At 41.0% G+C, this 22,959-nt stretch overlaps 1 protein-coding gene across 1 annotated transcript; it reads right to left on the reverse strand.

Annotated features, from left to right (window-relative positions):
- Positions 1-457: 457 nt before the first annotated feature.
- cplx2a (complexin 2a) lies at positions 458-22,713 on the reverse strand. Its single transcript, XM_006790827.2, has 4 exons — positions 22,508-22,713; positions 21,068-21,151; positions 3,360-3,538; positions 458-2,117 (listed from the first exon to the last, which is right to left on the reverse strand). The coding sequence occupies exons 2-4, from the start codon at positions 21,096-21,098 to the stop codon at positions 1,926-1,928; spliced, it is 402 nt and encodes a 133-aa protein (XP_006790890.1). The 5' UTR covers positions 21,099-21,151; positions 22,508-22,713; the 3' UTR covers positions 458-1,925.
- Positions 22,714-22,959: the final 246 nt, after the last annotated feature.

The raw sequence follows: 22,959 nt of genomic DNA on the forward strand, positions 1-22,959 counted from the left end.
AGGTTGTAAGCAATGATCTGAAAAAAAAAATATTTTAATTTCATTGGAGGGAAAAATTACAGTTTTATGCATCATTTGTTTCAGTACAAGGTTATTACAGTTAACTGGACTAAACTAAAACAATTTTAGTTAATCGTGATAAAAAATAAAAATGAGAATGATTCAGTAAAAGGGCTAGATGTTACAATCCCTGATAATTGTGGAATGGAAATGGAATTGTGTTATTACAAAAGTAACTAAAATGAAATAAAATTCAAGAAGGAAGGTTTTTAGTTTTTGTTAATTTGGTGAAATTCAACATGGCAAACACAAACACATATTTATATTCTATTATTGTACCGTTCAGAACGTCGTAATTGTTCCAATCTAACAAATACTGCATGTATACTGAGACTGTAAAGTGCAACTTACCATCATGATTTAAATATGGAATATCACAAATAAGACAGCGACACGCTTTTATGTGTGAACAAGGTTTTAAGTTTTTATTGAATCTCAGGCAGAAACATACATGATAAACCTTTATTGCTCATGGCAACCTGCATTGCCCTCATTGGACCATCATCACATCTAAGCCAACAATAAGAAACTGAATCAAGCATCACTTTAAATCGTCTTTGAAAACACACCAGCTTTTTTCTGTGTAGCTAAATTAGAAGGCAAACTGCAGTATTCACTGTGTGTCTGTGCGTATTGAGGGAAGGCGGTCTTTCTCTCACAAATCATTGTATAATGCGAAACCTGGTCTTATAATTCACTCTCGACTCAACGCTGCTTATTCAAAAACACATTTTTTATTCACACTGTTTTGTTATTATTCTTTCCCTTTTAAGTGATCCTGATGGTAATAGTATATATGCTGTAAATTCTGGTTTTATGGCTGAAAGCTTAAGGTTTTTGGCTATTATATGAACAGCCAAGCAGTCATTCTTCATCAAAACAATAAAATAACAAAAGGAAAACCCTGCAAACATGTAAATTAAACTTCCTGAAAGCATACATATTTATATATATATATATATTTTTTTATTACTAATAATATTAACGGTTATATAGACATGAAAACACAGTCAAACTCAGGTGTTATTGCCATATTATTTTTTGCATGATAACAAAGAGGATAAAAGGAGACCGAGATGATGGGAGCACATAATCACACGACTAACTCTTACAGACAAATGGCATGCAGGACGTGAAGAGACACAGAATGTGAGAATAGAAACATTTTAAACACTATACTACATGAAGGGCATTGTGGGAGTGTGTGAGGAAAGTAGACGACAGGTTTTACAGAGATTTTAACATTGTGTGCAAAAGGTTTCACATTAATTTTAGACAAGGCTGAACATAAAACGAGCTTTAGGAGCACACAAGAGTAGTCTTTAAAGTTCCTTTTTAAAATATGGCTTATCAAGTTATTACTTTTTTCTTTTATAGACAGACATACAGAATAATATTTTTTAATATATAATATTTTTGATTGTTTTTTTTGCCCACATGGAGGGTTGTTATGCACTGCCTTATTTATGTACAAACTGAATGAATATGGTGTACAAGGGTATTATTTTCCAGTGGTGCAAGAAAGCTTTTGCATCCCTTGCAGGGGACAGAAAGGGGAGTTTAAAACTTCTCAGACTAGAAGGATAAATCGTCTAACATTTGTCTTTGCCCTCTGCTTGCTGTTAGCTTTGTAACATAACTAACGTTCACATGGCCGGTAAGCCAGCCTAGCTTAGTCCAATGGCTGCAGTTCACACTGTTGGTGCATTTCTTCATCACAAAACCTTGACTTGCCAAACAACATAACCCCTTGCCAAAATGTAACTTCATGTTATTTGTTTAGATGTGTTGAAAAAGGAGAAAAACCAAATTAAAGTAACTGTAGCCTGTGAACTAAGCTAGATAGTGTTAGCTAGCTACCTAGCTTACTTCTTGAGCATGTCTTGCAGTGGGCCTGGCAGGTATTTCATCACTGTGTCCATGATGCTTTCTTCCTCCTCCTCATCACCACAGCCAGCTGGCACAGCCTTCTTAGGTCTAGTCAAGCTGCCCGCTGCAGACTCTTCTTGGGCGGCTGCTGCCTCAGCCTCGGCCTCTTCACGCTTTTTCAAGCCATACTAGAGTTGAAACAGAAACACAAGTTTGCTGATAAGAGTTCAGACAAAAAATACATTGCAAATTTGTATTTGACAAAAGCACACAAAGAAAAAAAAAATCCATTTAAAAAAAAATGTTGCAATCAAAACATCATGGAAAAAGAAGTATTATTGCGCTGTCAGCCAGCTTTTTAAAGCGTGAATGCTTCTTGTGAATCACATTTTTATAGACGCCTACACACTACATTTGTAAGATGCCATTTCTGGTTGACAAATGTCAGTCAAGTAATTTGGTAATCATAAAATAAAGCAGCTATGCATGTGACACTGCTAGCTTTGCCATGCTCCAGCAAGGACATGGACATAGTGTGGGCATTTTTCACACAATCTGGCACAAAGGAATGAAGCTGTGGAGGAAACTGACAGTATCCTTTTGGTGACAAGCACTTTAGGAGCTGTTCCTCACTCTTTGTTTTCCCTCCAGGAGAACTTAAGAAGTATAGACGAGGTGGCGAGCCAAGGGAGGAGTGCTGCTTTTCAACCCGCTGATTCACAGTGGGCTATTCCCTTCAGACCTGTCCCACCCACAGACTGCCTGCCTTTCACACTGCAGTGAAGTGGTTACACTGCAGCCACTGCAGTTCCAGCGTCTCTACAGCCCTGACTAGTTTGTATAAAAGAAATACAGTGTGTAATCATGGAAAAAAGATAAACGTCCAAATAATGGCCTAATAATATATATGTATATGTAGCTTCAATTGTATCCTGGCTACCATTACTGTTTCTAAATCAATCCAATCTCATCTCATTTTTCAACAGCTTTTTACTTCTCTACAGCTCCTTCCTGATCTACTGATCTACTTCATGGGTACGAGAGCTTTAAAAATAGCACAAAGCAAGCACAACAATGTCACGGTAGTCTATTTTAAACAAGTTTTTTATATATATATAAATAAACAGTTGTGCTGTCAAGCCACCAAGATGAGAAGCCTTTAGAAGGTACGTGAAAAACAAAAGACAGAATGGCTTCTAAAAATCCAAGTTTTTTGCCCATATGCATCTCTCGTGCAGTAAGCAGTGCTCATTGTATGACATTATTTAATTCTGCATTAATTGTTTCTTTATTGTCTTTGTTTTGGTGGTTGTTTTCCTTACAAGACTGACTGCCTTACTATAGTTCTGTTTGTTGGGTTGATAACTGTAAATTTTACTTTATGACTACCTTAGCTAGCCACAGTGCAAAATCCATTTTTTTCATTATACCTTATCTCTGATGCCTTGTCTCATCGATTCCCTCTCAGCCTCCATCTTGGCATATTTGGCCTTCCTCTCCTCCTCCTGCTGCCTCAGTGCCTCCTGTCTCTCCTCCTCTTTTTTCGCTGCATCAGGGTCCTCTTCCTTTTCCTCCCCACCAAGCATTTTGCCAACATCAGGAGGGCCTCCTGAGAGACACGAAACAAAAAAGAAACACATTAGACACAACAACTGCTCCAGCAGGCTTTCAAGATTGAGCTGTCAAATTAGTTTGCAAGACACGAGATGACGAGCAGATAAACTGACTGAATGAAATAGAGGCAGATGTATTTCACAAACACAGGTACAACCTTCAGCATTTCACCTTAGAGCTATTATTATCTGCCAGTATCTAATGCTATTTGACATCAAATGCAAAAACATTTCCGTTTTTGGTCTTTTGTTGGCCCTTTTCACTCACTATTTAATTTTCTTAAACAGATACTGTCTGAGCAGTTATTAATGGCACCTCTAATATGTTTACAAGCTGATTTCAAAGATTGTTTTAGCACAGCTCCTTTGCTGCCTGAGTTAGTTACAAGCATGGTTTCAATTTAAATGTGGTACTTCCAGCTACACCACTAAAGCAAGGGCTTACCTTTACTCATGATTAGCTTTGGACACCACAGTTCTTCTTATTAATCTAGCATGCCATCCACTTTGTTGAATGCAAACACTGCACTACAAGGGCACCCAATAAAAACAAGTACTCTACTGTAGTGTCTGCAGTTACCCACAACTGACTGAAATTATTCCTGATGTCTTTACTATTTGTATTTTTTTTTTAGTCCTGCACAGTTGCCGTGGAGCATAATTTTGCTTTATTGTCATTGCTCTTTGTTGGCTCTCTGATTCTTCTATTCTAATTCCAACCAGATACTGTTTCACAGTCCATTTGGGGAACATGTGTTTATAGTTGGTGCCCTCACATGTCGTGTCACAATAAAATAGAGGGAAATGGATGTCTGCATTGACCATGATGTTCACCCTCTGCTGGTAACACTTGGTTATTAATTCAGAACTCACAGTATGGCCCATTTTGCTTGATTTGGGGAAATGAAACCAAAACATATCAGGCAAAGTCTATTTGAAAGACCAGTGCAGATGATCTGGTCCCAACAATCATCTGACTCATACAAAACTGAGACACATTTTGATGAAATGGACAGCAAAGTATACCAAAAAAGGCTGCAAAAAAGAACCTTATGTTAGACCCTATTTAATATTGCTGGAAAGGCATTTTTAAAATAAAAAAAGCAAATATTGGCTACTGGTGGCAATTAAAACATAGTTGAATTTGCCCTTTCCTTCTAAATTCCAGTCTTCCACAGAGCTCTGTGCTGAAAGCAATGGATTTTATATTATACATGCTTCCCTGAAGTCATGTTATCATAAAACACTGGATACATGTTCACTATTATGCGGATGATACCCAGCTGTTCTTATCTAAAAAGGCAGAAAAATGAATACTTCACATGAATGGATGTCTTAAAGACACACAGGTCTGGATGACCTATAACCTTCCACTTCTAAAATAAAACAAAACTGGGATTATTGTATTTGCCCCTAAAAATCTTGAATTGAATGTAATAAATTTCTCCTGATATACAAAGTTTTAAAAAAGTCAAACAACATAGAAACATCATAGAATCACATTATTTAAACAGAGCATTTTGCTCCCACACAGCATGTTTGCTTGGGGTTCCTAGAGTTTTAAAAGTAAAACAGGAGGCAGAGTCTTAGGTTATCTGACCGCTCTCCTATGGAACCATCTCAATTCAATTCAATTCAATTTTATTTATATAGCGCCAAATCACAACAAATGTCGCCTCAAGGCGCTTCATAGATACAGAGAAAAGCCCAACAATCATATGACCCCCTATGAGCAAGCACTTTGGCGACAGTGGGAAGGAAAAACTCCCTTTTAACAGGAAGAAACCTCCGGCAGAACCAGGCTCAGGGAGGGGCGGCCATCTGCTGCGACCGGTTGGGGTGAGAGAAGGAAGACAGGATAAAGACATGCTGTGGAAGAGAGACAGAGATTAATAACAGATACGATTCAATACAGAGAGGTCTGTTAATACATAGTGAGTGAGAAAGGTGACTGGAAAGGAAAAACTCAATGCATCATGGGAATCCCCCGGCAGCCTACGTCTATTGCAGCATAACTAAGGGAGGATTCAGGGTCACCTGGTCCAGCCCTAACTATATGCTTTAGCAAAAAGGAAAGTTTTAAGCCTAATCTTAAAAGTAGAGATAGTGTCTGTCTCCCGAATCCAAACTGGAAGCTGGTTCCACAGAAGAGGGGCCTGAAAACTGAAGGCTCTCCCTCCCATTCTACTTTTAAATACTCTAGGAACAACAAGTAGGCCTGCAGAGCGAGAGCGAAGTGCTCTAATAGGGTGATATGGTACTACAAGGTCATTAAGATAAGATGGGGCCTGATTATTTAAGACCTTGTATGTGAGGAGCAGGATTTTGAATTCAATTCTGGATTTAACAGGAAGCCAATGAAGGGAAGCCAAAACAGGAGAAATATGCTCTCTCTTTCTAGTCCCTGTCAGTACTCTTGCTGCAGCATTTTGGATTAACTGAAGGCTTTTCAGTGAGTTTTTTGGACATCCTGATAATAATGAATTGCAGTAGTCCAGCCTGGAAGTAATAAATGCATGAACTAGTTTTTCAGCGTCACTCTGAGACAGGATATTTCTAATTTTAGAGATGTTGCGCAAATGGAAGAACGCAGTCTTACATATTTGTTTAATATGTGCGTTGAAGGACATATCCTGGTCAAAAATGACTCCAAGGTTCCTCACAGTGTTACTGGAGGCCAAGGTAATGCCATCCAGAGTAAGAATCTGGTTAGATACCAAATTTCTAAGCTTTTCAGCGCCGAGTACAATGACCTCAGTTTTATCTGAGTTGAGAAGCAGAAAGTCTCCCAGCTTGTATTTGGGAAACAGACACGCTTCTACTTGTAAAAGCAGGATTACAATTTTTCTATTTTTCCTTTTGAAGAAGCACATAGTGAGGGCTACAGCAGGTGACGCTGACCTATCCCTTTGTTAATCTGCCTTATGCTGCTGGAAGATGACCCATGATGCACTGAAAATGACTTCCTTCAGCTAGTAAACGGCATGCCATGAAATGTAGTCTTTTCTCCCACAGTTTGTGTTTTGTCCTTGTGTCTATGCTCTCCTTTTCCCCCCTCTTCTCTTTCCCCTCATCCCATAACCTGTCCGTAATGAGTTTGGTTGTGCTGGGAATCTTCATGTTGAAAAGGAGTTCTTTTGTCCCACTGTTGCCGAGTGTTGCTGCCAGGTAAATGCCTGATGGTTGAGTCCTTACCTTGCAACATAAAGCACACTGAGTTAGTGCTATGTAAATATAACTGAACTGAATGGAATTCTGCATTAACTAAGTAGTTTAAATGTTAGTGATCCCAGTAATGGCTGCAGTCCTAATAAGTCTCAATGTGGAATTTGAGGAACATAGATGATATCAGATAGGCTATGGATCAAACGGTTTTTGCATAGCACACTGTTGATGTATACAGTTATTTGCCAGATGACACGGCATACGCTGTTTCTGCAACAATCAGAAGCAAACAGGAAAGAAAGACGTACTCAAGAGACTAACAGTATAATCAGTATGACACAGGATGAAAGAATGGTGACAGATTTCAGAGAGTACACAGTTCTGTATATTAAACTACAAGGCATAAGCCTTTGAATATGCTTTACACAAATCTGCTTCCTGTGCCTGTCAGAGTTAAACATCTAATAAAATAATACCTCCTGATTTCAGTACAGAAAATGTTGACTTCTGCAAACATGAACAATAGAAAACAGTAGAAACAGTCATCAAGCATCATGATATAAAAGATTAGGAGAAAAACCAGTGGTCTGAAGAATCTTGGCAAAGACGGGAGGAGATAAGTAGCGAAGAGGCGGAAAGAAGAACTGGAGAATAAGGAATCTAGGATATCAAGGCAGTCTACATCTGGACGTTTTGACAAAACAAGAAGGGAAGCAAGAAGAGTTTGATGAGAAGGAGAGAATCTGTCAAAAATAATCAAGTCCAATTTGTTGAAGTGTTCCAGTTAGTGGGATTATCCAACAGTTCATGTGAAGTTACAGTGTGACACAGAGAGAGGGAAAGCTGGAAAGGAAGCAATATGGAGAAAGTGCTCAATGAAGGAATAAGTTGTGTTAGAAAACAGTGAAGTAAACGAGAGAGTGAGGTTAGAACGAAGAGTGGGACTGAAAAGATAAGAGGCGGGCAAGGACGTCGGACGAGAAAAATCAAGCAACCAAGAAACAAGACTGACTGCTCCTTCGTCTTCCCCTGGTGCTGTTAGTTTTTCAGATTCATCAGCATAATAAAAACAAACTGTAGCAAAATGTGGAGAGAGATAAAAGACATTTAAGGCAGAAGACAAGAAAAGATGAGTTGGCAATGGGCGAGCACAAGGGTGCTGAAGGACAGAAAACGAAAAACACATTTTTGTGTTGGGTAATTAACAAAACACAAATGACACCAGTTTTTCTGCTCGCATCTCAAAATAAATTGCATCAAATATTCAAACAGAATTTAGCATAAAACAAAGCAACCTGAGTAGTCACAAAACACAAGTTTTAAAGGATGCCTGTATTAACATAAGCAAAAAAGGTTATCTGGGCTTTGTTAGAACAGACTAATAGTAAAACTGCTGGACAACACTCGTAACATTGAATCATTACAGCTTGTATGGAGAAGTAGGCTTATTTGCCCTCTTAGTTAACCCCCAAATTATATATATATATATATATATATTTTTTGCAAAAATTCTAATTGTAATAAAGGCCCTACAGCTCATTTGATCTATAACCTCAATAAAAATACATTAAAAAAGTCACATTTTTTATTTTAAGTCACATTTAATACAACAGATTATACACATTATAGCACATATAATTTACAACTTATAGTCCTAAAATGGAAATAGGGTACGATTTAGCACAGAACTACTTTAACTGACAAGATGCTAATGAGTGTATTGAGTGTCCTCATTTTCTTAGTCAGATCCACTTCTCACTCATGATTTAACTAAACAGGATGGTGATGGTAGAAATGCTCACAATAAGGCTTCAAAACAGGACCTCAGCTAAAGGGCTGTGGCTACACTTAAGTATGCTGAAAGATGCCCTAGAAGAACACAATATCAAAATCTAAAAAGCTCTCCAGACACAATGAGGAAGAGGGCGATTGAAAGACATCAGTCTTAGAAATGTTACAAGGCTATTTCTAAGGCTCTGGGGCTCCACAGATTCACAGAGATTTTATTACAAAGGAAGAAGACTTAAAACAACAGTAAAACTCTGACAGCTCAGGTTGCAAACACACACTGTGCCAGTGCTTATGTAAAAAAGTACACTCAACGGAATAAGCTCCAACTCGTGTATGAAATGGAACACATTAATGTTCTAATGTTAAAAAAACATAAAAATAAAATCTATAACAGGGAAGAAAAGTTTTCTAACCCTGGAGCTACACCACCTACGGCTGGTTTCACCCGCTTGTACTTTGCTAGGCTTGCAAAAATAAGGGATTGACAACTGGAGAACTAGTAATAGCTCTAGCCCAGGGGCTAGGAAAGAAGACTGTAATCTCAAGACAGTTTGAACAGGTGTTGTATGGGAAGTGTAGAGCAGCAAAGCTACAATTATTAACAAGCTCAGTGGTTCTCAGACTTTTTTCCCACTGCAGAGGCTGAAAAAGTTCACACTCCAAATTCTTTCAGTTCTATCATTCAATGAGAATAAAAACAATCCAAACTGAATTTCTTCTATTTCTTTTTCCATCAATACAAATTATGTTCATGCAAGTTAGTTTCACTCCATATCTGTATTCCCTGCTTATCCACACCCAACCAGCAGTGAGTTTATTCTCAACGAAGATTTTAGGCATTGCAATAGCAGCACATTTTTCAGCATTTAAAGCAATTTATCAGCAGCATTAATAAGCCACTTGTATTAAACTGAAAAGGACAGAGAAAGACAGAATCTCTTTATTAAAGAGAATAAATTCAGAGGGAAGGAAAAAACAAGGTAAAGTGAGGTATTAGCTGCATCAGCATTGGATGAGTAGCACATAGAAGCCAACACAGCAACATCTGGCAGAGCATGCTATACTTGCTCCTTTCACGTCTGCATCTGTATCAGACAGTGAAAGAGAGGGAGGTTACAGCTAAAGTCCTTAGTTGTCAACATATATGGTCAAACATGAGGTTTTGCATGGTTATGCAATTTCTTTTTATATGTCTTTGAATGCAAGTGCACATTTCATATACTAAAATGTGCACACATGTTCACACGATGATAAACATTGTATTGCTTTCATATGTGCTGAGAAAAGGTGCCATTTAAATGGTAAATGGACTAGCAGTTATAGAATATATAGTAATTTTATCTAACATTCACACACACACTCAAATGGATGCATTGGTGGTAACTTGGGGTTCCGTATCTTTCCCGAGGATGCTTCACCACATTGGAGGAACTAGGGATCAATCAACCGACCTTCCAATTAGTAGAGAACCTGCTGTATTAAGTTAAGAAATTTTGAATGTTACCAGCCCAGACAATGATTACTACTAACTGAAACACCACTATTCTTTGACCACTGGTTTAGTCAGGAAAAAGGCACTGCACTATGCGAAACTATGGAAACTGAAATAAATGTTTACATGAATCGATACTGTCAGTGTCAGAAAATCCCAGATAAACATGGACTTCAAGATCAGCTTATGGCCCAGATCTGGAATATTTCCAACAGAAGCTGTGTAAACAATGCCGCTGAATCCTGTCAGTAATGCAATGACTCACAACTAGCTGAGCCTCACTGTCAAATAATTCACTAGGAAAACACGGTGAAAAGGGCCCTCAGCTCTTATTTTAACAACACTAAATCAAACCAAAATAAACTTGGTCTGATTTCACAAATTCCTATTTGTGCATTCAGATCATATTTGTTCAAATAGAATAAAGGACGATAGCTTTAAAACTGAGCAATGATGTTGTTTTATAAGCCATTTGCCGCAGATACATTAACGCCCTTTTAAACCAAAGTAAATTTATTTAGCTTGCTCTTATCACAAAGCTGTGATGAGCTATGTTTTTCAATTAAAATCAGTAATATCAGCCACTTTATCCATAACAGACATAGACATGCCCTGCTGTGCCATTGGATATTGTAGATAATCTTGCAACTGACCACATCGAAAATACAATTCCAAGATAATCCAAGTACCGGTACAACATTTTAAGTCATTTTCCTGTATCACCTCTCTTTTTAATTAATATACTATGATTTCTTCCCTCCATGTTTGGGCATTTCCTGCTTAATAAGAAGTGTCATTTCTTTAATCCCTTCCTTCTGAAAGTTCTTCAGTAAAACTTTGTTAAATCCAAAGTCTTGAGGGAAAGTGGCAAAGAAGACTTTCAACTTTTGACAGAATCAGATAAACAGTACTTATCTCTCTTTTCCCACTCAAAGTTCTCGGGCAAATCCCCTCTAAGCCCAGTGTGTGGCGAGAAAGTTCGCAAGTGTGCTGTAAAGATTTCCAGCAAGTTTGGCCTTTGGGATATAAGTCATTGTCTCAATAACAGCTTTGTGAGACAGTGAAGGAGATGGTGGGGAGCATGTTGACTGTGATTTTGATTTTTTTTTTAGCCTACTAATTGGTAGCAGCTTTAATGTCAGCTTATATTCCTCTCCCAAAAGTGTCCCAAGGAAACATCTCCACCCCATTACACCAACAGCAGCCTGACCGTTGCAGCTAAAGTCAAGATGCGGTGAGCAATCAGTCCAGACCAATCTTCAATTTTCTAATTTTGGTTAGCCCATGCAAACTCTACTCTCAGTTTCCTGTTTTTAGCTGTCAGGACTGGCAGCCGGTGTCGTCTTGTTCACTGTTCAACATGTGTGTTCTTCTGCATTCCTTCGTTTTAAGGTGGTTATTTGAGTTACTGTTGCCCTCCCATCAGTTCAAAGCAGTCTAACATCTCCTCTACCATTCACTGGATATTGTCTTCTTTTTCAGACCATTGTCTGTAAATCAGAGATGGTTGTGCTGGAAAATCCCAGCAGATCAGCAGTTCCTGAAATACACAGACTTTCATTATCGTTCTGTCACTCTTCTTTTTATTCTGGTGCTTGATTTCAACTTTGGCAGGTCGTCTTGAAAATTTCCACATGCCTGAACGTACTGAATTGCTGCCATGTGATTGGCTGATTAGATAGCTGCGTTAACAAGCAGTTGAGCTCATGAGCTGTCTTCTAAGCAAGTTTGTGCAAGACTTGAGATTCGTTCTGAAGGTACATGGCCATTTCAGCACAGGAAAAATGGTATTAGTAATAAAAATGCTGCAGCAGCATGTAACATTGCAATCGTCAGGCTATGAATTCGAAAAGTGATACTTTCTCTGAATTTGCCTTTCTTTCTCTCTCAGAACCCCTCCCCCGTCTCTCTCTTTCACTAATAATACCTTATATGGTTGAATAATTTAGTTGTTGAATCTGGATGTACCAAAAAGACATGCAGTCATGCACACCTTGCACTCCAGCAAAAGCTCAAGGTCACTTTTTGGAAATGATTTGATTTCTTGGAGTTAACACAAGAAGAAAATGGGAAAATTATGTGTGGGTGTCAGCTGTAGACCTCCACACCAATCAAGTAATGAAGGCCTCACTCTCTTTGCCAATCATATTAGAAGCTTGCTAAATGTGATTATCTCTACTTTGAGGTGATGGGGTGAGCAAGCAAAATCTCAAGGTGTCTCTTCTGTTCATTCCACCTCAAATAACACAGTTTTGTCAGACTTAACTATTGAAAATGTCTTATGATCACATTTATGTGTTAGAGTAAATAACTAAATATTATTACAGCAGGGAAACGATGGGGTGTTCATATTTTTACCAGGAAAAACTAGCATGTTCTCATTTTGTTTACAATATGTAGAACACTAATTTGCTCACTAATTCTTTGTAGTCTTTAGCCAACAGTTAGCAGTCTGTGTAAGCGTGTTTGATCATGGTAAAATGTGGTCTTGGAGTCTTTTACTGCAGCAGGAACTACCAGATATGTGGTGAAGAAATTATTACTGGGTGCTCATGGGTCAGAAGATGGTATCTAGCCTTAATGGTTTCCAGACAACAGCAGAAATGAGCGATTCAGCTATGCTGGCATACTGATCTTTTAATTTAATGATGAAGGAACTGTGTGTATTTAATTATGAGGCATTATTCATGTCATGATCTCAGGTCTTTGACCAAGCATTTCAAGTTTGGGACTGAGTCTGATTTCTTAGCTCCAGCTTTTGGTTATAGTTTGATTTTCATTGTTTTCATTAGTCTATGGCCTTCTGGTTTTTCCATATAATTGTCATGTCTCAGTGTTTAGTTTCTTTGTTCTTGAAATCTTTTTTATTTGGTTTTATTTTTCAGTCTTACCTTGTTTATCCCCCCCCCCCCCCCCCCCCCCCCCCCGAGTTCCCTATGGGTTATTCTAAAATTTTTCATCACTATTGGCGATTTCCTGTTTGGTTACTTCCTCTGTTATTTTGAAAGTCATATGTTCCTTGCGCTTTTTTTGTTTTGTTTACCTCCCCTTGCCTCTTTCCCCATTTTCAGTATATAGGCCCAGTCTGTTCTTTTCTCCTTTGTGAGAGCATCTGTTTAACCTCCTCTGTGTTTCTAGTCAGTCTTACATTATGTTTTACCACCTGTTCATGGACTTTTGCCATTCATGGACTTTGATCTTCACCCAAACAAAGGTCAGCTTTTCTGTTCATTGGTTTCACATGCAAGTCTCCATATCATTCACAACATCTGACAAATAAAACATAATACTCAATATAGGTTTTACCTAATATTTATTGATTTTATTCTTATTCATTTTTTTTATCTTCTTACGCTATTTATATTTATATTGTATCCCATTCTTATTTATTTTATCTTTTTATCCTGTATATATTCTTATTGGGTCATATCTCCAGTGTTTCCTCGTAGGGGGCTCTCTGCACCGGACTGTGATCGACCGTGGCTGCTGGGGCCCTGTCTGCCTTCTCAGCCTGGCTGGGGGGCTTCTTTGCCTCCCTCCTCCTGTGTGCCCAGCCTGGTGGCTGCGGTCTGTGACCAGCTCCCGGTGCAGACGGCTCCCTGTGATAGTGTTTCCTGTGTGCCCAGCCCAATTTTACTCTTTAAGTGTGTGTGTGTGTGTGTGTGTGTGTGGGGTGGGGTGGGGGGGTGGGGGTGGGGGGGGGGGGGGGTATGTATCCATGATCGCTCATGTTAATGAGAGTGTGGGGAGTGAGTTGGAGGGCGGGGTGGGGTGGGCTGCTTTTAACCATGTAAAGCACTTTGTGCTACATTTTTGTATGAAAAGTGCTTTATAAATAAAGATGGATTGATTGATTGATTGATTGAGCATCAGCAGCTCTATTTAATTTCTAATTCCTGCCTTTTATTCTTTGGGTGTCATATTGATCAGAATCAGAATCAGAATCGTGTTTATTGGCCAAGTATATGTGCAGACACATACAGGGAATTTGGTTCCGGTAGATGGTGGCTCTCAAGCACAGCAATGTAAATCACACACACACACACGTGTCTATATACACACATTACACATACATACACATACATACACAACGCTGTGTAAACCAACTATAAATAACTAATCTAAACTTATATACATAAAATACAGAAATGAAATGAGGTGGAATGAATACTACAGAATGTACATAAGGTGCAGTTGCAGTCTGGCAGTGGGAGCAGTGTGACAGGTCAACTGTTAAGAAGGGAGATGGCGAGGGGAAAGAAACTGTTCCTGTGTCGGGTGGTCCTGGTCTGCAGGCTTCTGTACCGTCTGCCAGAGGGCAGCAGATCAAAAAGTCTGTGTCCAGGGTGTGAGGGGTCTGTGATGATTTTCCCTGCCCGTTTCCTAGTTCTTGAGGGGTACAGATCCTGGATGGAGGGCAGGGGGGCGCCGATGATCCTTTCTGCTGCCCATACAGTCCGCTGCAGTCTGCTCCTGTCCTGTTTAGTGGCTGCACCATACCAGACTGTGATGGAGGGAGCACAGGACAGACTCAATGACTGCAGTGTAGAACTGGATCAGCAGCTCCTGTGGAAGACTGTACTTCCCCAGTTGTCTCAGGAAGTACATCCTCTGCTGGGTCTTTTTGAGGATGGAGTTGATGTTGGTCTCCCACTTCGGGTCCTGGGAGATGGTTGTACCCAGGAACCTGAAGATCTTCACAGTCGACACAGGGCTGTCTGATATGGTGAGGGGGAGCAGAGTTGAGGGATGTCTCCTGAAGTCCACTGTCATCTCTACAGTTTTAAGAGTGTTCAGCTCCAGATTGTGCTGACTGCACCAGAGTACCAGCCGCTCAACTTCCTGCCGGTATGCAGACTCATCACCATCCTGAATGAGGCCAATGACAGTGGTGTCATCTGCAAACTTTAGGAGTTTAACAGCCGAGTTCTTGGAGGTGCAGTCGTTAGTGTAGCGGGACAACAGTAGTGGGAACAGGGATGATGGTGGAGCGTTTGAAGCAGGAGGGAACTTCACACAGCTCCAGGGATCTGTTGAAAATGCGAGTAAAGATGGGAGCCAGCTGTTCAGCACAGGTTTTGAGGCAGGAGGGTGAGACGCCATCTGGTCCGGGGGCTTTCCTGGGCTTCTGTTTCTGGAATAGTCGGCTCACATCCTCAGTGTGTATTCTGAGTTTCAGGGAGGAGAAAAGGGGGGTGAGAGGTGTGGTGGAGGTCGTTGAGTCTGGATTGGTGAGGGTGGTGGTGGTCGTTGGGTCTGGATTGGGGAGGGGTGGGGGTAGTCGTTGAGTCTGGATTGGGAAGGGTGGGGGTGGTCGTTGAGTCTTGATTGGGGAGGGTGGTGGTGGTCGTTAGGTCTGGATTGGGGAGGGTGGGAGTGGTCGTTGAGACTGGATTGGGGAGGGGGAGGGTGAAGGGGGGAGAGGTGGAAGGTGTGTTGGGGGTCAATGTCTGAAGCAATGTCCCTGGGGAGGGGAGGGTGGGGCGTGGGAGTCTGTCCGTCTCAAACCTGCAGTAGAAAGTGTTTAACTCGTTGGCCAGGTCTTTGTTTGCTTCAACAGTGGGTGGGGGGCGTCTGTAGCTGGTGATTTCCTGCAGGCCCCTCCACACTGACGCTGGGTCGTTGGCTGAGAGCTGTTCTTCCAGCTTCTGGGAGTAGATGCTTTTAGCTGCTTTGATCTTCTTGGTCAGTATGTTCCTAGCTTGCTTGTACAGGGCCCTGTCACCACTTCTGTAGGCGTCCTCCTTGGCCTTATGAAGATGTTGGAGTTTAGGAGTGAACCATGGTTTATTGTTGTTGTATGTGCAAAAGGTCTTTGTTGGCACACACACGTCTTCACAGAAACTGATGTATGATGTCACTGTGTCCGTGAGCTCATCTAGGTTCTCAGATGCAGCTTCAAAAACAGTCCAATCAGTGGAGTCAAAACAGTCCTGCAGTTCCTGCTTTGCTGCGTTAGTCCACTTCTTCACAGTTTTGACTACAGGCTTCGCACGTTTGAGTTTTTGCCTATAAACTGGAATAAGATGGACCATGCAGTGATCAGAATGTCCCAAAGCTGCCCGGGGCACAGAGCGATAGGCATCTTTTAGAGTGGTGTAGCAGTGATCCAGTATGATGTTGTCCCTGGTGGGGCAGTCTATATGCTGTCTGTATTTAGGGAGTTCGTAGTTTAGGTTTGCTCTGTTAAAATCCCCAAGAATAATTGTAAAGGAATCCAGGAATTTCCTTTCCAGGGTGGTAATCTGGTCAGCCAGCTCGCACAGTGCGTTGTTCGCGTTGGCCTGTGGAGGGATGTAAACTCCGACCAGCATGAAGGAAGAAAACTCCCGCGGTGAATAAAAAGGTTTACAGTTGATGAAAAAACTTTCCAAGTGTGGGTTGCAGTGTTTCTGTAACACTGTGACATCAGTACACCAACCTTCATTAATGTAGAAGCAGACTCCACCACCCTTTGTTTTCCCTGAGAGCTCAGTTTCGCGGTCCGCCTGGTGAAGTTGGAAGCCCGGCAGATTTAAGACAGCGTCTGGGACTCACTCACTGAGCCAGGTTTCAGTGAAGCAGAGGGCAGCAGAGCGTGCAAAGTCCTTGTTAGTCCGGTTTAAGAGCAGTAATTCGTCGACTTTGTTTGGAAGAGAGCGGAGATTCGCGAGGTGAATGGAGGGGAGTGCCGTGCGGAATCCTCGCCGACGTAGTTTCACCAGCGCACCAGCGCGACTCCCCCGTCTACATCTTCTCCAGGAGCCACAGAGAGCTGCTGCGCCTCCAACTAAAATCTCCAAAAAACTTTCCGGGTTTGTGAAAAATGGATAAGAACTATAGTGAGACGACTGCCTGATGTTTAGCAGTTGATCTCTGGAGAAAGTGATGTGGCCTGAGTGACCAAAAGCGCAGAAAATAAACAGAAACAAGAAAAGTGCGAGAGAGCGCAGTACCGAGGCTGCCATCCACGGCGCCATCTTGTCACCTTGTCACCTTGATAATTATATCAATATGATTATATCAATATCAATAATTATTCCACTGTGCCAATTCAATTAGTTGTCTACTGTCCTACTGCAAAGTCCCCCTAAACAGATCTTCAAAGCTGGCCTTCAGGTGTACTTGAACTTCACACCTGTAAAGTTTCATGACTGTGTTTTGCACATTTGGTGCCACCAACAGACAAACATATAAACTCTAGTGTACACGAATTGCAAAATTCTGTGTAAAGACAATCTTCTTGGCACATCTAACCTTTCCATAGCTGAAGAAATTGTTGAACAAATGGAAAAAATATAAAACTTACGTTAACGTGCGTTAAATGAGTAATTAAATGTGACTATTGACTAGACGATTGCACCTCTGACCTTTCTGCAGATGCAGCAGTCATGGTGTCACTGCTGTTGCCTGAGGCCTTCAGAGTTTGATTGAGCTCCAGACCTTGGGACTAAATGACTAGCGCATTTAACAGCTTCCCGTTCTGTCAAACTAACTTCAACTTTTAGTTAGGAGTCAGGAGGTGCCAAGTCAGCACCCAAGCACTCAGAGGTCGAAGCAATCACTTAACAAGGAGACAAAAGTGGATCCGGAATTTTAAGATTGAAAGCAAAAGCTGCGTTACTCTGTACCATAGCTCAGAACTAGCAACAGATCTTCACGGATGAATCATAATAATAAAATCTAATCTAAATGCATAATTTTTTGTTTCCATAATGGAGATTTTTAGGATGCTGTGTGCTTTTAAACTGTAGTCCAAGAAGCTCAAGGTACTGTATAATTTAATTTAATTTAATAATTTTTTTAAATGATATAAACATGCCTAAACATACCTGTTCAAGTGGTTGTAAGCACCCCTCATCTGTATGTGCCCATCCGTGCATGCCATTTTACTCTGAGAAGTTCCTTAAGTTGGATTAAAATACTTGTTTCATCTCATTACATCTTGTTCTTTTCTTTGTATTTTGTTTGCTTCTCAGTAAGACAGAAATTTATAAAAACAAAGTAGTTTCATTGTATTTTAAAATGTCTGCATCACCAAGCAGGTGCCTACAAATTTTTCAATTACACTGTTTATATCCCATCTAGGAGCTTTCTGCAGCTTGCACACAGCAACAGTATAAAAATATGTTGGTAGGTTTTCATTTTTTTTTTTTTTTTTTTTGTAGTTGTTGTGTGAGGAAAAATAATATGTCTGGGAGTCCCATGACCAGCAGTGTCGATCGTGGCAAATGCAGCAAACTACCCAGCACTATTCAAGCTTTGGATCTTAGTCCTGCTGAATCATCACATCACAGTTACTGTTTTCCTTCAAGTATCTGTAACTAAAGAAGCCTTGGAGGATTACTTAATGCACTGGCAGCATACTCTGTCACACAGACTCTCATCCGCACATCGCCAAACATACTCAGCAAAACACTCAGTGGCAGGATAGCAAATCCAAAAACAGGTAAAAAAAAAAAAATCATCACTGGATGGAAACGAATGGAGTAGAAATGAAGAAATGCTGCTTGATTTATTCTGTTTTCTGTCTCTCAGCAAGCTACCTTTCTGCAGATTGTTTAAATTGTCTCATTAAGGTTGTCTGAATATTGACTTAAGGAGAAAAAAAATAGTCACAGGAATAAATGGAGGTCATATAAATGTTTCTGTCAGGAGTTTTTCAGTGTATACATGCTAGTGTGGATAGTAGGGGTCAACACTAACAAGGTCAACACTCCCGAGCCAGCTTTTCCAGCTCTTCTGAGAGAACACCAAAGCTTTTCCAAGCCAGAGCTTCTGGGTCTCCTTAAGGTTGCCCATGACTACACAACCTCTCCGAGACAGCATTGTTGAGGCGTTCCAATCAGATCCCCAAGATACCTCAGCTAGATCCATTCTGAGACCCTTCCAAAGCCCATAACCCTATCTCTAATGGTGCCCCTAAACAGCTGATGAATGGTAAATGGACTGGCTCAAATATAACACTGTTCTACTCAAAGCATTTTTAACTTCCGACATGGTGAATGAGTTACTTGTAAGCATATTTCCCCAACAGCACCACAAGATGTTCCCTCTAGTCTAGTGCTATGGAAACCAGGCTTTTGCCAAAGTCTCCATTTTGACATCCAGGATATTTCTAGCCTGACAAGCTATGCCACATCCCATGCTAGGCAGGCTAGCCTAAACATGTGTTGGAGGTTTTACATTGACACCATTTCACATTACAGGTTGTGCATCCAGCCTGTAACTCATTGTTTGACAGCTCCACACATAGCAGGGGGGGCTGGGAGCAGTGTGTTGCTGCACAAGTCGACAATGTTGAAAAGGATGACAAAACTGAAATCAGGAACAGTGATATTTATGGCACGGTCAGCATTTTGATTGATATGTTCCCTAATATCTCATTAAGCACAGTGCTGCACAGATTAAATTTAGAACTGATGTTGGTACTTGATGAAACATCATGAGATGTTGAAAAAAAAGTTACCGGTACCTAAGTCACGCTCATGTCATAGAAATCCACCCAGTATTACTGAACATATTTCAGTCTCCATTAGACACCCACTGTAAGACATTGCTAATTAATAAAACATGTTATTCTGTTTCTTTTCTTTTTTTAATTTCATAGCTGTCACTGAAGCCTCAGGGAGATGTGAGAAGGGAGAGAGGGGTTTGACACATAACAAAGGTCACTGGTTGGAATGAAACCACAAGCACTGTATAGCTCAAACTGCCCCCCCCCCCCGGGAGCTTTAATGATGTTTTGCAGTGTCAATACTTTGCGGACATTTTCGTGGAAAGAGGTCACTGTGTCCAGACTGGAACTACAGTTTGCGTAACATACAAAGGCGTTAACAGCAATGCATCCCAGAAGGAATAATTATTAAATATTAAATATGACACCCATCCTGATAATCGTCAAACTTTTTCTCTGCATCCTTACTCTCTCACCTTTCTCTCACATATACAACAAGGATCTGTTCACGCAGACAGGCCTTTGCATTCACTGTAATTTATCTTTTATAAGGCGCACACATCTATATAACACACCACCCCGCCCCTGCACTGGCAGTGTACACAGATAAACACCCACACTGTCAAATCTATTCCCAATGTCTGCAGGGGGAGTGCAGCCCAACCTATGCAGAGCAAAACTACATCCAGTGCAGTGCAGTTGATTTAAGAATTCACAGCACAGCTGCACAGCACAGGGGCTATGCAGAACAAGGCAGCGCTTGCATCCTTTGCATCCCAATGAGGAGTTGGGGCTATGCTTTAACTCCAGCTGTAACTGCCTAACATCTCTGTAACCTGGACAACAGCTCAACATCATTCACGACTGACCAGGTATGAGTGAAACCGCTGCATTGTAGCTACTGGTACCACTTTCCTGCCCTTCACCTTGAAGCTATAGCTGATGAGAAGGATGAATTACAGAGCTATAATGAGGATTAATTAGGGGGCAAATAATAGCTGAGATAATATTCTAAGGGATAATACCTGAAGGCTTTAAAGGACAAAAGTCAGCATTAATTCTTGGCAAAACCGCCCTTCTCTATCTCTCTTGCCTCAAAAGGTGCCACTGGTTGGACTTGAAAAGCCGAGTCTGCTTGGGTATTAAAATCATGTGAAAACCTCATGCATTAAAATCAGCCTACAGTAAGACTGCCTCCATCCTCAGAAGGTGACATTTTGGAGATACACGGCTTTTTCACTTGACCGACGTATTATTGGTATATGACTAGATCTATCACTGCTGCTGCTGCCGTCCTATTTCATCTGCAGCGGTCCTTAACCTGGTTCCAGACTGATATGCTGGCCATAAAGACAAGGTTAAAACACTCAGCAGTTCTTGACAATAATGAAGCACTGGCCAACAGGATGCAGTTATTGAAACAAGTTATGTTGCAGCCTTGGAGGTTTTAAAAAGCAGTTGGCATAAAACAAAGAAAAAAATATGATGCTATAGAGAGTAGTTTGATGTTGGATGCAGTCCAGTGTCTCCATAACTATGAGGCCAGTACCAGTATACTGCTGCTACTGCCGCCAAGCATCCTGTTAAATCCTTTACGCTGCAGTGCTGTTAAATCAACCTCACGCCAGGCAGTCTACTCACCTCCCAGTGCAGCTTTCATTACAAAATTCATGATGAAGCAGTTCTGTGTTCTCCTCCTTCAGTGGTCGCGTTACAGGGACAGACCTGCAGCCAGGGAGACAGAATACACAAGCTGTGACTGTAGGAACACCACTGTTTCACTCCAGTGATTCTTACACAAGTTTGATGGGATGGGTTTGGGGTGGGGGTAGAAATGACGAGGCACAATGCGGTCACAACACGATGTTCAGACGGAGATCCCTGTTTGGTAAAGGAGTCACTCTAAAGAGAATATCTTCATATTTAGTAGCTCTCTGGAATTTTATTTCCATTAGCTGCGCTAAAAATGTACAGAAACCATCTCAAAATGTGAATAAAACAGGGAATAGTTCAACTTCGAGCGGTTAAAACATCGTTACCCTTCAGGATAACACTGTGTCCTGAGTTTGGTTGAGGTACCTGTGCCCTCAATTTACAACTGCGCTCTGTCTTGCGCATTTTATGCTGACACTGCTGGACTGCCTGCGATTTGTCTTCATGGAAATAACTCCCAGAAGCAGAGGGAAACAAACACGGGGTCAAAGATGAGCAAACCTAGGCACAATTTGTGTCACTGCATGGGTCTTAGAAAGCTTGACCACACTGCTTTTAATATGCATTCTGCTGATTTCTTATAGTACGTCTGATTCTTTTGTGTGAGTATATTGGTAACTGTGGCGTTTTACTGCATGTCTTATTCCTATAATAATCATTTACATTGGATTTGTAGGTATTCAGAACAAATCAACAGTTCATTTATAACTTTAAAAAGAAAAAGGCTATGATTCTCTACGCTGCTGCTAAGGGGCTCACAAGTGAAACGTGCAAACGTCAAGATACTTTGTAGTCATTTCAAAAGATTATAATGTCCCACAGACATTTCTACAGCATTCAAAGCCTGTGTTAAATCCCTTTTTAGGACATAACAACCATGTAAAGTTCTGCAGCATTCGCACCATCCCACTGACATTGCAATACACACTATAGCAGGATTATAAAAAAAATCCACTTGAGAACTTGCTGCACGGTTGCGGCATCGCTCTTTCGTCAGCGATTTTATGCTCAGATCATTTCCTGGATTCCTTCCTCTTCATCAGTCTCCTTAGCTGCACCTTTTTTCCTTCCCCCCATATGAACCCTCGCAGTTAACACTGTATTAATATCTGCAGCATGTCGCCACAGTTCATGCACAGAATGTACTATCTACTCTACAAGCTTAGAGCGATGCATCCCCTACTCTTTTCAGGGGACACAACTTACACACATGCCAGTGTTTTTGTTTCTTTGTTATTTTTTGTTGTTGTTTTTCAGTGGACGGAAGCATCGGCATCTTGTACCAAGTGCCCGGACCTATCACGCACCCTGTCCCGTACAGTGAAGCCACACGTCAACATCCCAGTGGTTGCTCGGGACATCCTTTACCTTGTTTTTGATCCTCGTCCAAGTCCCTTCTAAAAGCTTCGTCGCGGTGTTAAAATCTTCTCTCCTTCAAAGGGAAGGCGCAAAATACAAGCCTTAAAGGCTGGCTTGTGTCTTTCTCCGTGTCTCACCGCTCACGCTCTCAGTTTGCGGACATGCCGGGCTGCAGCGGTGGAGGAAGAAAGACTATTCCTGCAGGACGAGGGAAGAACATGCAGAGGGAGAGGGAGGAGGGAGGGGGCAGGAGGGATGCTCATGAATCTAATCCGGGCTAACTGGAGGTTCTATCTAGTTTCCAAACTCCATTTCTTGTTCATTATAACAACGTTAAAAACTAACAGTAACAGTAAATAACAAGAGCGCCTTAATTACCCGGTACAACGTGCAAGAAGTAGGCTATTACAGCGTTGGTTCGTTACCTCAGATATTCTCACACCTCTTAACTGATTAGCTCT

This window comes from Neolamprologus brichardi, chromosome 6 (genome assembly GCF_056152115.1).
Source record: "Neolamprologus brichardi isolate AB-2024 chromosome 6, ASM5615211v1, whole genome shotgun sequence".
NCBI classification, from domain to species: Eukaryota; Metazoa; Chordata; class Actinopteri; order Cichliformes; family Cichlidae; genus Neolamprologus; species Neolamprologus brichardi.